A 17,947-nucleotide genomic window follows, 5' to 3' on the forward strand; every position below is an offset into this window, starting at 1 on the left:
GCAATTTTTAATGTTCTAAACAGGCACCTTTAGAGATACACACAGCAATGCTTGCCTTGGACCAGTTTCAGGAGAACTATAATCGCAAGCCAAATATTGGGTAATGTTTTCTGTTTTAAATAACTTTTTTCTTCTTATAAAAGCAGTATTTTGGAAATGATAGTTTAAAAGATTTAAAAAGTAACTAAAGCCCCTTAATAGTTGCAGTACTACTAGGTACACCAAACTGTATAAACGTTTATTATGACATGTTCTTTGTTCTGGTAGGAGTGGAAAGATCAATTTATAAAAATGGATTTATGCTAAATAAGAATTTTCCCATTTTGAAGTCTTCAAAAGTTACAACTTTAAAATAAAAAATCTGAGAATTACTGAATTATGAGTCCACTATGTAATTTTTTCCTTTCTAGCCTATTAAGTCAGAAGTATTGTTGCAAATAGTTTCTTCCTTATCCATTTAAAACTAAATCCTATTTATATACCATCATGATTTTTAATTAATGCATTTATTAATCAACTACCTTCAAGTCAGGGAAGCACTTCATGCTACCTGGTGGCAAAATTCCACTTTTTTTCTTACATATTTCTTAAATTTTAGTTGTGAATATGACTTACTACTTACAGCATTTCAGAAAATTGAAATTGGAATGCTTCATTTTGAATCCTAGATGCCAAAAAGATTCCGAAGAGCTTTTGAAACTAGCAACATCTATAAGTGAGACCTTGGAAGAGAAGGTGAATATTCAAAGTTAATGGCCATCAAAAAAGGTGTAACATAGATACATTCTATATATTAATATTCTCTTACCTTTCAGATCCCAGCTTTGCTGCTTATTGACTCTGTGACAGTAGGCAAGTTACTTGAATTTGTTCTGCTTTAGTTTATAAATCTATAAAATAGTGTTAACCTACCTCAGGGGTTTATTATGAACATCAAGTGATTTAATTTTGTGACATGCTTAGAAGAGTTATGTGGCATATAGTAATTATTTGCTATTGCTGCTACATTTTTAGTATTAATATTATCTCTTCTGATTTAGTTGGTTAACCCACAGAAACTCACTGTATAAAGTTGTAAGCTCTCCTATAAATCATCTTTTATCCATTATATATTCATATTTCTTAATTGCATTTTGCATATCATGTTTGGACATTTCACCTAGAAAATGTCTTTTTCATGTTATGATGCCAGTGCCTGCTGGCCAATAGTTTTATTTTAGCAGATACCAAAATACCAGTGTTTGTGCAAATTTTTTTGTTTTTGTTATTATACTATAAAAGTAAGAAGGAAATGAAAAGTCTTCACATTTGTGGTTAAGTGAATATGATCTCATATTTTATGTGATTAAACAAATAAGGAAATAATGTACTGAAAACAGTGAGTCATTAACCACAAGTTAAAGACCTTTTATGCATTTAGTGGTTACCACAAAAGTGTGAAAAGCTAGAAATAGATTGATGAAGTCTGTTATTAAAAGGAAGGATATGATTAAGAATTCATCAGGTTTACTGAGATAAAACTTAGATAAAGAAAATTAGACCCTTTTTAGATATACAGTACACAAAATTCTATATGCAATTAAACTGTGCACAATTAAGTCAAAGTGTACAGTCATGTGACCACCACCAGCATCAAGATCTAAAACATTTTCGTAGTGCCAAAAAATTCCCTTATGCCTCTTTGTAATCATCTCCCACTCCCCCAACCAATCATGCCTTTTTCTTGGAATGTCATGTAAGTGGAATCATGTAGTATGTAGCCTTTTGAGTCTGGATTCTTTTACTAAATGTAATGAATCTGAATTTCATCCATGTTGTTGCATTTTCATTCCTATTTATTGTTGAGTAGTATTCCATTATATAGGTATACCACAATTTGTTTTCCCCTTTAGCAGTTGGTGGACATTTGGATTTCCAATATGAGCAATTACGAGTAAAGCTCCTGCAAACATCCATACAGATTTTGGTGTGAACTTACGTTTTCATTTCTCTTGGGTAAACACCTAGTATTGTGTTAGAGAGTGAAATGATGGGTATATGTTTAATTTTATAAGAAACCGCCAAATCGTTTTTGCAGAGTAGCTGTACCATTTTTGCATTTCTACCAGAAATGTATGAGAGTTTGAATTGCTCTGTATCTCTTCATAATGATGGTATAGTATCTGTTCGTTTGATTTGAGCCATTTTAAAATTTATATATTGATCTTGTTTTGGTTTTAATTTGCATTTCATAGATGACTTTGAATTTGGTATCTTTTCATATGCTTATTTGTCACTCCTATTTCTTCTTTGATAAACTGTCCTTTCGAATCTTTGTTTTTTAATTAGATAAGTTGTTTTCCCATTGATTGAGAAGGTTCTTTATATGTCCTGGATATCAATCCTTTATGGGATACATGTTTTACAAATACGCTTCCAGTCCATGGGTTGTCTTTTCATCTTATTACAGTGTGTTTTAAAGAGGTTTTAATTTTGATAAACTTCAGAGTACCAGTTCTTTGTATGTGGTTTGTACCTCTTTTTAAATCCAAGGTCATATGTTTTCTTGGAGAATTTTTCTTTGTCCTATGTTTCCTTTGAAAATTTTGATGGTTTTATGAGTTCATTTTTGTATACGTGCACAGTATGGGTCAAATGTATATAATTCATATTTTGAATTCATTGGGTACAGTTTTGTGCTTTTATGAGTTTTTTTTAATACCCTGCCAGGCATAGATTAAGGTTAATTTTTAAATATATGAATATCCAGTAATTCTAGACCCTTGTTGAAAAGGTAGTTCTTTCCTTATTCAATATTCTGGGTATTCTTTTTCAGTAATTTATTGAACACCTATGTGTAGGACTACTTCTGAACTCAGTGTTATCTTCCATTGGTTGTTTCTGTCCTTTTGCTAGTACCATTCTATCTTGATTACTATTGTCGTATGGTAAATCTTGAAATCCTGGAATATTTCTTAGAGCTCAAAATTATGTATTTTTCTGATTCCTACATGTTTTAAATGTTTTCAGTAGTCTCCATGCTTGAAAGACAGCTTGGCTGAATATAAAATTCTAGGCCTTACTTTCTTCAGTGGTATCTTGCTTTGTATCTTATTGTTGAGAAATTTTGTTAAGAAATATGATGCCAGCTTAATTTTCTTATTCTTACAAGTAGTTTGGTATCTTTGCCTCATGACTTTTTATATTTTTCATCTATAAAGTGTAATAATTTTACCTGGTTATATCTCAGAATTGATCATTCATTCAGTCCATTTTCTCAGGTATACTATAAGCCCATTTTGATACATAGATTTAGATTTTATTTATTTCTTCCCCCTTTTGATCAGTTAGGGGGTGTTTGCTGGTGGAATGGATTATTTTGATACTTAGTTATTAAATTTCTGATTCAAAGTGAGGTGTTTTGTGTTTGTTTTCCCACATATCCCAAATGTTCATTAAGGATGTATGATTCACTCAATCAAATTTCATCTGCCTTGTGATTAGTTTGGAGGAGAAATTTTCAGGAGCTGAAATGTTTTGATTCTAATTTTGTTTCCTTCTTACATTACTTTGGTATAGTAAATTGTTTTTTCTCCATACTTTTGGTTCAGGGCAAGGGTTTTGGATGCTTTTTCAGATTACTACTTCTAAAACCCTTATTCTCTTAGGATACTGGAGTTTCTTTAGAGGATTCTTTAATGGGTTTTTTGTTTTGTTTATTTGTTTTAGAGGATAGGTGTTGGTGTCTTGTGGATCTCTTTGATTTCTGTTAAATCCTTAACTTCCTCTCTTCTTGTTTTAGCCTTTTGTGTCAAAGGATGTCTCCCTCCTTCTGTTTACATCATTCTCTCCCAGATAAATTCTTACACCATAGTCAGTGCTGAGATCTGCTAGATTTCATAGGTTTTCAGTATTTTTTGCACTTAGTGTGGGGCTTTCTGTTTTCTCAGAATGATTTGTAACTGTTAGGCCTTTCATTCTGTTTTCTGTAGTTACACACTTCCTGCTCTCTCCACAGCCTTGCAATAGTTTGATGTCCAAGGTAGTTTTCGTTGGAGTTTAGTACTTATTTTTCTATTTACAGGTAATTTGAAGTTCGTAATGTTCTCTTTCTTAGTAATACTGAAACTCTGCCACTGGTTTATTTCTCTTTTTATGGATATATACCTGTTCTTAGAGATTGTGTGGGGAAATTTAGATTTAGGCTGCTGTCATTATCCTGAGGCAACCAAATATTCCCCAGATTTGGCTGTTTGTTAATTAAATAATAGTAGAATAGGAGATAGTGTAACCTAATGGTAATTTGCACTTTTGGAGTTCAGATTCTATTTTATTAGCTATAAAATCTTAAGTAAATTCCTTTTTCAAAGTTTCAGTTTTCTAATTTGAATGATAAAAATTATATTTCCTAGGATTATTTTACAAATTACATGTAATTTAAGATAAACTCACAGTAGGTGTTCAAATTACCTGCTTCTCGCATTCTCATCATTTTTAATATTGTCACTACCACCAGTATCTCTGCATTCAGAAATGGCACAGCTTAAATGAAATCATAATCTGAGTTGCAGTTAGTGCTAAGTAGTTGAAAAATAATGAAATCTAGAATACTGAAATGGAGTGGGTGGAATAGTAAATAGATAGTAACCTCTTTTTGTATCACAGATGACTTTGAGAATATAAGAGCTTTCCCTGTTTCCCCCCAAATGCATAAGTAGTGTTATTTTACATAGGGTTTCAAAGCAATTGAGCCCTATTTGAATTTTAAGGTTAAGATTAAGGTTATTGTGGGCGCCTGGGTGGCTCAGTGGGTTAAGCCGCTGCCTTCGGCTCAGGTCATGGTCCCAGAGTCCTGGGATCGAGCCCCGCATCGGGCTCTCTGCTCCGCAGGGAGCCTGCTTCCTCCTCTCTCTCTGCCTGCCTCTCTGCCTAGTTGTGATTTCTCTCTGTCAAATAAATAAAAATGTTTAAAAAAAAAGATTAAGGTTATTGCTATTGAAAGAATAGGAAGAGAAAGAGAAGCCAGAGCTCATGAAAAGATCTTTCTCACAAATAAATTGTGCTAATAATAGCCCCAGAATCCAATTCCCCAGTATTTCCTTAAAAATACTAATAAATAAGTCTTATTTCAAGAAACATCATTTCAGCTTTTAAGTATGATAATGACAACTTCATGGTGATTGGTTCTTAAATTAGTGTGGAAAATTGCCATTACTCTCCATTTTTTTTTCTAACAATGTATTGCCTCATTATTTTTGACCCTTTTACTTTTTATTCCTGTACTTTTCATTTAAACACTTTTCTTAAAATTCTGGTTGTTTATAAATATTGACTGACATCACAGAACTAACTGCTCTTTAACAAAAACTGTAATGGTAGATATTCCAGTTCATCTTAAACCTTGCCCAAGTGAAACATAAAGATTCAAAAACTAAAAATGGGCAGTTACTGATAATAGAGAAATACTGTTTATGGTAACTATCATGCAGTTGGATCTTTTATTATGAGATTGGAAATTTTTTAGGACTTAATATCTATTTAGTAGGGAAATTGAGTAGCTTTTTACAAAGTTAAGCTAAAGTAATTTAATAATTCTCACAGTAAGCCATTGAAATTTTAAGTGTCTCTGTAAAAACTGTTGAGATTGTCATCTTTCATGGCTTCTGTTTCAGCCAGAAGTAAATGCTGACATTGTGCATTGGCTGTCTTGGACTGCTCAAGGTTTTTTACCCCCACTTGCTGCAGCAGTAGGAGGTGTTGCCAGCCAAGAAGCATTGAAAGCCGTGACAGGGAAGTTTTCTCCGTTGTGCCAGTGGGTTAGTTCTGTATTTTAATATTGTTTTATACTTAAAGGTTGAATTTCCCACCCATACAATGAATGTTTGTTATGAATTATAGTATTAATATATTATAAAAGCAACCTTATGTTTTTTGATGCATGAGTTAGATGTGCTATTCCACCAAGGTTTAATTCTCTAATTAAAACTGACAATATCATTGGTTGAGGCTACTAGAATATAACCCGAAGTTGCATTCTAGGGTATATTTCCCTCATTTGTGAGAGTGAAGGAATGAATTTCCTTTCTACTTAATTTTTAGTACTATTAGCTTAGTATTCAAGGGCTCTCAGGACTTTTAAACAGTTCCATGGAATCTTTAAAATTCCTTCCTAGTTTTAAACTAAAAGTAAAAGCATGGGAATGGTGTAAGTATGAGAACGATATATGTAGGGTAAAATATCTCAAAAAAGGACTAAAAAAATCATTCTTTCTATTACCAAAAGGAATAATTGGCAGAGGGTATCAAAGGATACTCTTCAGGCCCTTTCCATTTTGAAAACGCTGTAACATTTTGAATATAACATTTATGTTTTAAAAAGTACCACATAATTCTATTTTGCTGCTGAATTACTTGATTTATTTTAACACAGAGTACAAGTTCAGTTGTAAATGTCTGGTTTAGATACAACTGTTAACAGTATGGGGAATATAAGTTGTTATTAATATGGATTCTGTGTCGTTATAATAAACAACCATTTAGTTATGTTCAAATTTGCCACATAAGTTACTTAAATGAAAATGAGACTGAATTCTTTTTTTAATAAACTTTAACATGGTATTTTTTTTAAATGCTAAAATTGTGACTTCCTAAATCATTTCCTTTCTGGTGTATGTAATTATAAATCACATAATATACCCAAACTGGAAAATAAAACAGAGTAGGTACTTTCTTATCTAAAAGTAATTAGATTATTTATTCAAACGTAGCTGAAATTGAATGGGGCTTCCAGAGTTTTTATGTAATTATAAATAGATTTGGAGGTGAAATTTCCTTCGGTTTGTTAAAATTAAAATGTATCATTTTTAAGATGGGTAAGTGACATGAATCAAATTATATCTTTTTAACAGTTCTTCAAGTTTAACCATTGTTTAAATAAAGTAATATAGGGATATATATTGTATAAAAAGCAACAATTTTTTTTAATGTATTGTTTTACTTGGGATTGGTATTTTTATCATTGTTTTCCTTAATATTCAGTAACTACTAAAGAGAAAAACTGCTTTTTTTTTTTTCCGCAATTTAATGTTTATACATAGTAAGTTGTGTTTTTATCTTCTACTTTAAAGTTATACATTGAAGCAGCAGATATTGTCGAATCCCTAGGTAAACCTGAACGTGAACAATTTCTCCCACGGTAATTCTGAAATTTTTCTTGCATTTTTCTTAGTTGAATATTTGTAAGAGACAACAAGGCTAAAAAGTTTCTGCTCAAATATGCATTTGTTTTAGATGTCTTTTCCCATAAGTTGCTGATTTCTACAGTCACTTTTTTCTCTTCTTAGAGCTTTTTTTTTTTTTTAAGATTTTATTTATTTATTTGACAGACAGAGATCTCAAGTAGGCAGAGAGGCAGGCAGAGAGAGAGGAGGAAGCAGGCTCCCTGCTGAGCGGAGAACCCAATGCGGGGCGATCCCAGGACTCTGGGATCATGACCTGAGCCGAAGGCAGAGGCTTTAACCCACTGAGCCACTCAGGCGCCCCTCTTAGAGCTTATTTTTAAGTGTCAGAATAATGCAGAATCTCTTTATCACTTTATAAATAATGAATATAAAGTTTTAAATTATATGCCATGAGAATAGTTAGCATTCAAAATACCATTCTGAATTTAGATGAAAACAGGGGCACCTGGGTGGCTCAGTGGGTTAAGCCTCTGCCTTCGGTTCAGGTCATGATCTCAGGGTCCTGGGATCCAGCCTCACATCGGGCTCTCTACTCAGCAGGGAGCCTGCTTCCTCCCTGTCTCTGCCTGTCTTTCTGCCTACTTATGATCTCTCTCTCTGTGTCAAATAAGTAAATAAAATCTTTAAAAAAAAAAATAGATGAAAACAATTGCTATCTGTACCTTTTATTTGTATCATTCTTCATCTTTGAGTCACAAAGCTCTGAGAATCTGATAGAAGCTTATGGATTATTCCCCCCAAAATTCACATGTCCCAAAGTTCTGCCTTCAATTTAAGTGCATTAGCACCTACAAAGCCCTACCATAGACTTCTCTAGGTACCTTTATTAAAAGTCCCTACCTGGGATGCATGGGTGATGCATTCAGTCAGGTGTCCAACTCTTGGTTTCAGCTCAGGTCACGATCTTAGGGTTGTGAGATCAAGCCCCACTTAAGGTCCACATTCAGTGTGGAGTCTGCTTGAGATTCTCTCTCCCTTAAACCCTCCTGTTCATATTCCGTCTCTCCCTCTCTCAAATAAATAAATAAAACTTTAAAAAAAAATTTCTCCCTTACTTGATCTCAAGATCATGAGATCCAGCCTGGCTTCAGTCTCGTGCTGGGTGTGGAGCCTGCTTAAGATTCTCTCTCTCCCTCTGTCCATCCCCCTCCATTTGTGTGTGCGTACACTCTTTTAAAAAAAAAAAAAAATCCCTATTTTAGAAAATTGTCTTTTCTAGATAAACTGAAGTCACCTTTACTTAAGTCATTTGGATATAGGATATTAAATGGAGAAAGAAAAACTGATTTCTTAATAGGGTTTTTGTCTTTCAAATAAGATAATTTCCTTTTAGATTGGAGGAAGTTCAGAGTATTCTATTTAAAGTACATTAAGTTGGTATTAACATTAAGTTGGTGAAACTAATCTTAATAATGTTTTTATGCCTTTCTGGTTTTTGATATATGTTATTTTCCTCAGAGGAGATAGATACGATGCCTTACGAGCTTGCATTGGAGACGCTTTGTGTCAGAAGCTACAAAAGTTGAATATCTTTTTAGTAAGTATAAATAATGAGAAGAATAAACAGTACAACCAAACTGCTATTGTGTATCCTCAAATTCATTTATTAAAGCAAATTTGAGTCTAAGTGAGTACAATTCCTGACAGAATAGACATTCAGTAGAAGTTTAAGATAAGCCAAATCCATTCTGCTGCCTGTTTTTATAAATAAAGTTTCGTTTGGAACACGCCCAAACTTATTCACTTATGTATTGTGTGTGGCTTCTTTCATGCTATAATAGCAGAGGTGAGTAGTTGTGAAAGAGACCGTATGGTCTACAAAACAAAAAATATTTACTATCTGATCCTTTACCCAAAAAAAGTTTGCCAACCCCTAGTATAAAGAATTAATACATTCAGAATTAAAATATGAGTATGATAAGTTTTGAAAATTAAATGATTTTCTACAAATACATTAAAAATTAGATTTGGGATGGGTTTTTTTTCTCCACTGTTTAAATTTTTTTCTTACTGAATCAAGGAAGATGTAGGTAGAATCTGTCTTTCTTAAATCTTATTAGTGCTTTGGCAGGATATCTCTCCCCAGTACCATAAAATTCCTTTTCCTGCCATTAATGGGGTTGTTTTTATTATTACAATCAGTTGTGAAAATACTGCTGATTTTGTAGTAATTGTTTTTTAAATAATGTTTTGAGTATTAATAGCTGTTGCTGAGCTATGTAAAGTCTTAGAGTAGGTAACTTCATCAAATGAATTTTGAAGATTATCTATAAACAAGGAATCTTTTTCATCAAAATGTTGCATTGATGTTTTGTGTTTGTTTCTATTTCATACAAATAATTAGCTCAATTGTTTGCTTTTGTAGTAAAATGTCTTCTGTTTAAAGGAATTGTAAATCTTAAGCTTTTCCCTACTCGATTTATACATTTTTTCCTTTAACTGAAACAGTTAAAATAGTATAATAAACTAGTTGTATACTCTAAAGTGAATCACAAATGTTCAGATTATTTTAGAAATCATATGTATATATTAAAAATTGGCATTTGAAGAAAGTTAAGATGAAATTTCCTTGTAGTAAGTCATCTTAATTGTATTTAATCTAATATATTTCATTTTTCTCCTCTCTAGGTGGGATGTGGAGCCATAGGCTGTGAAATGTTAAAAAACTTTGCTTTACTTGGTGTTGGTACAGGCAAAGAAAAAGGAATGGTAAGGTTTAAATCCTTGAGAATTAAGTTTATATTTCTGTTGCTGCTCACTTTTTGACTGCATAGATCTGAAATACTAATTTTTGAGGAGAGAGAATTATGCTAGAAATTGGAAGATTCTGATTCTATTCTGACAACTTTTTGAAAGTTACATGATCTTGTGGCCTGCTTCCCCCACCCCACCCCGCCTCTGCCTGCCTCTCTGCCTACTTGTGATCACTGTCAAATAAATAAATTTTTAAAAAAAAGGAATAGAATCATGAGAGAGGGAAAGCACTAAAATTTTTACAGAAAACCAAATAAGACCTTCTGTGTAGTCAGTGAACTTAAAATTCACATATAACTGAAAAGAGAATTGATGCATAGAAGTTAAAAACCCAGAAAGCTATCTTTCTTTTTTTTATGAAAGCTGTCTTTCTTTAATGAAAGAGGATTCATTTGCATAGTCCAACAGAAGTGTAATAGAATTTTCAGAAAGAAAATAGTATACTATTTAATATGAATTAATATAATAATTATTATTATATAATTAATATATTATTTAATAATATACTATACTTCATAGTATAGGGGAAAATTATTATCAACGTAGATTTCTATACCCAGCTACGTTATCTTTCAAGAGAGGTAAAGATAACTGACAGGTAAAATGATGAAAGGTGATCATTTATTGGTTCTCACTGAAAGAGCTATTAGATAATATGTGCAGTGCATGAAGCAAGGGTAAGTAGAGGCATTTGTCAGCATTCTTAGATTTAAATAAACATTGGGGTTTTTTAAGCTTTAATTAAAATATTGACTTTGGGGATGGGATGATTTAAAATAAGTAAAATGTTCATTGATATTAAGAGAGAGTTCATACATCCTCTAATCGGGAGGAAGATACTGTCAGTAATTTTAGAGCTTAAGTCACATGTGTGTGTGTGAAAATTTTGAGTAAAACCATATAAAAATAGATGCTTAACTTCCAAACCAACTTAGTAAGGATTGAGGGGGACCAGAGTTAAGAAAACTTAAGACTCTCAAAAGGGAGTGAATAAAAAAGTGGTGGGGGAGGTAGAAAAAAAGCTTGATATCAGTAATCACAGTAATTATATATTGATTATAAGGTTTTGTTAAAAGACATTTTCTATTTGATGCCTTTTCTTTCCTATTTAAAAGAGACACTCTAACACATAATTATATAGTGATGTTGAAAACAAACCCCCAAAAAACCAGATATATTCCGGTAATACCAGCTAAAAGAAAGTGAATGTGAACATCGGTCAATACCTAACAACTCAAGCACAATATAAAGTTGATATATAAACTAGCTTCTAGCAATACTGCTCCTAGTCAGTACAAATGCTAACCTAAGTGACAAATGCATACTTTTCAGATTATCTTGAATCTTCATTTTGCATCCCTTAGAATGTCTGCAAACTTCTTCTTAAGGGACCAGATTGCAGCTATTCTAGACTTGTGAACCAAGGATCTCTGTCACAACAAGTCTGCTGTCCCATTACAACATGAAAATAGCCATAGACAGTACTTAAAACAAATGGCACGACAGTGTTCCAAGAAAATTTATTTACAAAAACAGACAGGCCTTTTACACTATAGTTTGTAGACCTCTGATGTAGCAAGAGTTCTTTCAAATTGAAACATGCAGACATTCTTTCCAAATTTGTTGCAATTGAAAATAAATATGTTTAGAAAGAAGAGCTAACTCCTTTATGGCTGGTCCATCACATGTTTCTAAAATGTGGTGACGTTTTAGCCTCTTGTTACGAATAATTAGAAAAAAGTTTTGAACATGAATTGTCATCAGTTTTAGCAGTTTTGTTTGACATGTTCCCATGCTAAGCATTAATTATATAATTAATATATATATTATATATATTATTATATATAATATATATTTTTATATTATATATATAATATATATAATATATTTATGTTATATATATTATATATATATTATATATATTATATATATTTATTATATATTTTATATATAATATGTATATATTTATATATAATATATATATTTATATATAATATATATATAATATATATATAATATATAAAATATATAATAAATATATATAATAATATATATAATATATATATAATTATATATAAACATAGTATAAAAATATTAGTATTGGTAACCATTGGAATATTTGTATTATAACTTCTACCAGCTAAAATAATGTAGAATAACTTGTGGGAATTATTTTAGTCTTTCTGAGAAAAGCAAAAAGATGTAAATTTTTCTCTTACCTAATGTTAACTTTTTTCTATTCTTAACATTAGGTTACAGTTACAGATCCTGACCTGATAGAAAAATCCAACTTGAATAGACAGTTCCTATTTCGTCCTCACCACATACAGGTTTGTTGCTACTCTGTTTCAAATTTAAGACATCTGTTGTGTTATATAAAAAAGAGGGTTTCCTTTTTATAAATAGAAAATGGTGCTTGGAGGCGCCTGGGTGGCTCAGTGGGTTAAAGCCTCTGCCTTCGGCTCAGGTCATGATCCCAGGGCCCCGCGTCATGGCTGGCTCTCTGCTCAGCAGGGAGCCTGCTTCCTCCTCTCTGCCTGCCTGTCTGCCCGCTTATGGTCTCTGTCTGTCAAATAAATAAACAAATAAATCTTAAAAAAAAAAAGAAAAGGGTGCTTGAGCAAGCATAAGGTGTTTTTGTATTATTAGACTCTCTCAAACTATCAAACATTGGGAATGACATTTGTGACAAATACAAAATTATTTTTAATGTAAAAATTTGTTTTTATTTGATTTTGGATATAAAATCTAAGTTGTGAGTCATGGGAAGTATTTCTTTCATTATATAATCAAGATGTATCTACATATTTTATTTTAGAAACGAAGGGTACAGATTTCCTAATTTAAAGTTTTAATAGCTCACACATTTGACAGTGTCTTTTTTGGAGTCTTTATTACAAAATAGGTAAAATTTAGCACTTAGAGTTTTTTTGCTCTTTGATCTTACTATTTAACATCCTCTTTATTGTAAAATAATGCTGGTTTTCAGTCTTTTTATAGAATTCAAAATATTTAGGAAAAGAAGCATTTAGTCAGTGAAACATACTTGCTTTCACTTTAAAAATGTTTTTGCAATTTATTGTTCAACAACCCATTGATAATCTTGGTAGACTAGGGAATGTAATTAACAAAAAAGTAACTACAAAAGCAGGTGGCATAATTGCCTCACCTATCCAAACACAAAAAAAAATTAACAGCGTCTGTCAGGAACCAAAATGTATGTCACACAATTCATTCACTCTGCATTTTACTTACAGAAGGACTTTTTTTTTTTTTTTTTTTAAGATTTTATTTATTTACTTGACAGAAAGAGGTCGCAAGTAGGCTGAGAGGCAGGCAGAGAGAGAGAGGGAAGCAGGCTGCCTGCTGAGCAGAGAGCCCGATGTGGGGCTCGATCCCAGGACCCTGAGATCATGACCTGAGCCGAAGGCAGCGGCTTAACCCACTGAGCCACCCAGGCGCCCCTACTTACAGAAGAACTTTTAAGGACTGTTTATTTTACTGAGTTCTGACAAAGCTTACAATTTGCATACTTAAGAGCACTGAGAAGTAAAAACATGTCAGGGGAACTCTTATAAAACTGAAACATATATAATAGTTTTGTAAATATTTCCATTCAGAAATAGTAATATATTTATAAGATTTCAATACCAAAGTGTTAACTTCCCTTACCTCTTAGAGCTCATTTTCTGCAGTTAGGATTGCTAGTTAACTGAATATGTTCTTACTTTTTTCTAGTCACTTACCAGGTTTGAACCTTAGTCTTAGGAAAAATGTACTTTTAATAACTGATATTTTAAGAACTCTAAAGCACATGGCTAAAATAGAGATTGTTTAGGTTTCCATTAATCGTTAATTATTCAGACTAACGTGGGTTATTAAATGTAATGTGACCATGGTGAATGTAATTTCCACAAACTAAAGATGAAAGCTGATCTCATTACTCTCATATGAAAAATGTGTAAGTTCAGTGATGGCCTGGCTTTTCTGCTTAACATTTATTTCCTCTATTCTTATTTGTTACTTGTTTAGAAACCTAAAAGCTATACTGCTGCTGATGCAACCCTGAAAATAAATCCTCAATTAAAGATAGATGCACACTTGAACAAAGTATGTCCAGCCACTGAGGCTATTTACAATGATGAGTTCTATACTAAACAAGATATAATTATTACAGCACTAGATAATGTGGAAGCCAGGAGATACGTAGATAGGTAAGTTCTTGGAATTCAGGTTCATAAAAATTTTTTCTTTTGTTTTCACTCTTTTCCACACCTGTTTATTGAAAAGTTACCCATTTTTCTGATCATTCTTTGTGTTTCTATTATAGTTATCAAACCCAAATCCTTTTTATGATTTCCCATTATACCTAGGATAAAATTCAAAAGTGTTACATGGCCTAAATGTTTTTCATAGAGTGTCTGCCATCCATCTACCACTCTAGCTTAAAATTTACCCATCTTCACTGGCTCCCCTCATCCCGGCTATACATTCCCTTTTTTCAGTTCTTATAAGGCATCCAACACTTTCTCACCTCAGACACTTCTACATACTCTCCTTCAGACTCGGGAAATTATGCTTATCTTGTTCTAAAAGTCCCAACCTCAAATCTACCTGGTTTGGCTTTTTTGTTTTTTCCTTCCAGCCTTCCAGTTTCATCCTAAATATCTTTTTTCAAACAGACTTTTGTTAATCACTAAATTCTGTAGATCCTCCTATGGCAGTCTTTCACAGCACTCTGTTTTTTCCATTATAGTGCTTAATTTTATTGATGCACTTATTTAATTAATATTTGTTTTTTCACTAAATCACTTCTTCAGGGACCATTTTTTTCCCATCACTGTATCCTCAGTGCCCAACATATGTCATTCAGTAAATAGTTGTTAAATAAGTAGATGAGTGAGTGACTATAATGTGTACATCTTACATAATTTTTCTTACATCTTTTATGACTTGAGCAGATTTATTAACAGAAAAATTAGCCAGTGGAGAATGTAGTTGAAAGTTTGTTATCTTGGGCAGAGGAAGGAAGAATTAAAACTTTAAGAAATTAAATTATATAGAATATAGGTATTATAAGTATTAAGAAAGAATGTTAATATTGTTTGAGGTAAAGAGAACATTGGGAAGATACAGTAGGACAGAACTTGTAGTCAGAAAATAACCAAAGAAGAAATAGAAAGCAAGACAAGAAGGGTCAGTACATTAGTTAAGAGTTAACCTAGAGTAAAAGAAAGTTGAAGCCCAAAAATCTAGTAGTAGTAGTAGTAGTAGTAGTAGTAATAGAAGAAGAAAAGGACAAAAATTAATGGGTTGAGCAACAAAATTTGTAGGAGGAGGGGGACAGAAATGATAAATGCATCATTTGGAGGTAATGTATCTGTTTCCTGATACTACATTCAAAAAGTGATCACTGTGTGAAATGATTAACAGAAGGTTAATGTCCCCTGCTTACATTGTTATTGCTCACTTAAATGTTACCTTTTCAAATAGCCGTTGCTTAGCAAATCTACGACCCCTCTTGGATTCTGGAACAATGGGCACTAAGGGACACACTGAAGTTATTGTACCTCATTTAACTGAATCCTATAATAGTCATGTAAGTGAACTGACATTTTTAAATAAATGTCTCTCTTCTTTATATCTCATAATTTTTATATCTCATTTTTTCTCTTCATTAGTCAGTAGATTTTTGATTTAGCTTTCCTAATCTCTTGGTCACTCTTTCAGTAATTTGCATATATATGTACATATGCATTTTTTTAAAGAGGTTAAGTAATCAAAATTTTGTTTGTAGCCTTTTTGCAGTCTTATTCTTGTATTTACTGTTCATTTCTCAGAGGTGGATTATTGATTTTCTAACAACATTTGAACTGACCCACCCAAAATCTTACTGAAAACTCAGTTGATCCGTGGGCAGAATCAAGTATCTATGTATATACCAAACATATAGATGTAATGTTTTTTTAACCTCCACAAGTGATTTTGATACACTGCCAAAGTTGAAAAACCCTGGCCTAGGAAATAATTGTAGGCTTTAGGGTTTTAAAAAAGACCAATCCAAGTTGTAAAATGGAAAGAGTATTTTTTTCATTTACAAGTGTAAATATCACTTTAATAGTTATGTTTGCTTTAGTAAAATTTTTAAATATTTAAAAGTTGTTTTCCCATTAATTCTCATGAAATCAGAAGTTTATATAGTAAAAACATTATAGTAGACAAAATTTATAAGTTTAATTTGAAGGAAGTTAGAGAAAATCATGATACACTGAGGTTATATTAGATGATTTTCAAAATAGGGAATACTTGATTCTGTCGTTCTACCACATTTTTTCCAGACCTTTTCCTGTCTGACTTTATACTCAGAAAAAATGGAATTCTCTTCTGGCTTCCCTCTTTGGTTTATAAAATATTTTATGGTATTTCATATGAACAAACTGAAATATAAATCTCTAAGTAAAAAGAGATATAGTGAGTCATTTTAGATTTGTTAAACCAATAAGCCTAAGCCAAATGTACCCTATAATAGAAAATGGATCTTTTTCCTGATAATGAAGAATTTGAGAGGCAACGTGGGGGGTTTGAGGAGTAGGGAAGGAAAAAATGAAACAAGATGGGATCAGGAGGGAGATGAACCATAAGAGACTCTTAATCTCACAAAACAAACTGAGGGTTGCAGGGGTGGGGGGAATGGGGGAGGGAGAGGGTGATTGAGTTATGGACATTGGGGAGGGTATGTGCTATGGTGAGTGCCGTGAAGTGTGTAAACCTGGCGATTACAGACCTGTACCCCTGGGGCTAGTAATATATGTTAATAAAAAATGAAACTTTTTAAAAAAGAAAAAAGAGGGGCGCCTGGGTGGCTCAGGGGGTTAAGCCTCTGCCTTTGGCCCAGGTCATGATCCCAGCGTCCTGGGATCCATCCCTGCGTTGGGCTCTCTGCTCAGCGGGGAGGCGGGGAGCCTTCTTCCCCCTCTCTGTCTGCCTGCCTCTCTGCCTCCTTCTGATCTCTGTCTGTCAAGTAAATAAATAAAGTCTTTAAAAAAAGAAAAAAGAAAAAAAATGGGTCTTTTTAATGATTGTTTTTACATGAGAAACAGATATTTGCTGTTTCTTTTCTTTATTTTTTGAAAGTTCTTTTTTTTATGTTTTTATTTTATTTTTTTTTAATTTTGCGGTTTTTTTAAAGTTTTTATTTATATTCCAGTTAGTTAATATGCAGTGTAATATTAGTTTCAGATATACAGTATAGTAATTCAGCACTTTATACAACATCCTGTGCTCATCCAAGTGCACTGCTTAATCCCCAGCACCTATTTAACCTATCTCTGCACCCCTATCCTCTCTGGTAACCATCAGTTTGTTCTCTACGATTGAGTCTGTTTCTTGGTTTGCCTCTCTTTTTTTCCTCTTTGTTTCATTTCTTAAATTCCACATATGAGTGAAATCATACCAGTATTTGTCTTTCTCTGACTTATTTCACTTAGCATAATATTTCTCTAGCTCCATCCATGTCATTGCAATGGCAAGATTTCATTCTTTTTTTATTTGTTGTTTATTTAATACACATGATCTGTAAGGGACTTACACCAAGCATCAAGGACATATGATCCCTGCTGCTAAATTTTTTTCTCCATGGAGAAAGAAATTCATGGTATGCTGAGAACTGTTTGGGGAATTCTTACTTTTCAAAGTAGGGAATTGCAAAGTTTTCAATGTCACCTTGATTCTTGGAGAAATATATATGGGACCCTGCTATAAGTATCACATGGTACCAAATAAGTGCACAGATAAGAAGTCATATAAAATGCATGATTTTTGTTACATTGCTGTTAGCAAATGGGTTAAGTGGCTCAAGAATTCATATCTCTTCTTATTTGCCTAGGAGAAAGAAGATATAAAAGTGTTAGATTCGTTTTATTAATTCATTTTATTTTTTAATGGTCTTATTAAAAAACTTAGGTAAATTCAAT

At 32.4% G+C, this 17,947-nt stretch overlaps 2 protein-coding genes across 3 annotated transcripts in view; one reads left to right on the plus strand and one right to left on the minus strand.

Annotated features, from left to right (window-relative positions):
• UBA6 (ubiquitin like modifier activating enzyme 6) overlaps positions 1 to 17,947 on the plus strand; it is an 84,585-nt gene that overhangs the window by 46,738 nt on the left and 19,900 nt on the right. For both annotated transcript variants that reach the window (XM_045989132.1, XM_045989140.1), the window contains 9 exons: positions 24 to 100; positions 669 to 735; positions 5,652 to 5,795; positions 7,107 to 7,174; positions 8,679 to 8,757; positions 9,849 to 9,929; positions 12,227 to 12,304; positions 14,007 to 14,188; positions 15,468 to 15,573. In XM_045989132.1, the coding sequence (XP_045845088.1) occupies positions 24 to 100; positions 669 to 735; positions 5,652 to 5,795; positions 7,107 to 7,174; positions 8,679 to 8,757; positions 9,849 to 9,929; positions 12,227 to 12,304; positions 14,007 to 14,188; positions 15,468 to 15,573 (882 nt within the window). The remainder of the gene's footprint in view (positions 1 to 23; positions 101 to 668; positions 736 to 5,651; positions 5,796 to 7,106; positions 7,175 to 8,678; positions 8,758 to 9,848; positions 9,930 to 12,226; positions 12,305 to 14,006; positions 14,189 to 15,467; positions 15,574 to 17,947) is intronic.
• The window catches only part of STAP1 (signal transducing adaptor family member 1), a 77,681-nt gene continuing 77,245 nt past the window's right edge, over positions 17,512 to 17,947 (minus strand). The window contains exon 10 of the mRNA XM_045989196.1: positions 17,512 to 17,855. Within this exon, the coding sequence (XP_045845152.1) occupies positions 17,848 to 17,855 (8 nt within the window). The 3' untranslated portion in view covers positions 17,512 to 17,847. The remainder of the gene's footprint in view (positions 17,856 to 17,947) is intronic.

This window comes from Meles meles, chromosome 2, assembly GCF_922984935.1.
Source record: "Meles meles chromosome 2, mMelMel3.1 paternal haplotype, whole genome shotgun sequence".
Lineage (NCBI taxonomy): Eukaryota > Metazoa > Chordata > Mammalia > Carnivora > Mustelidae > Meles > Meles meles.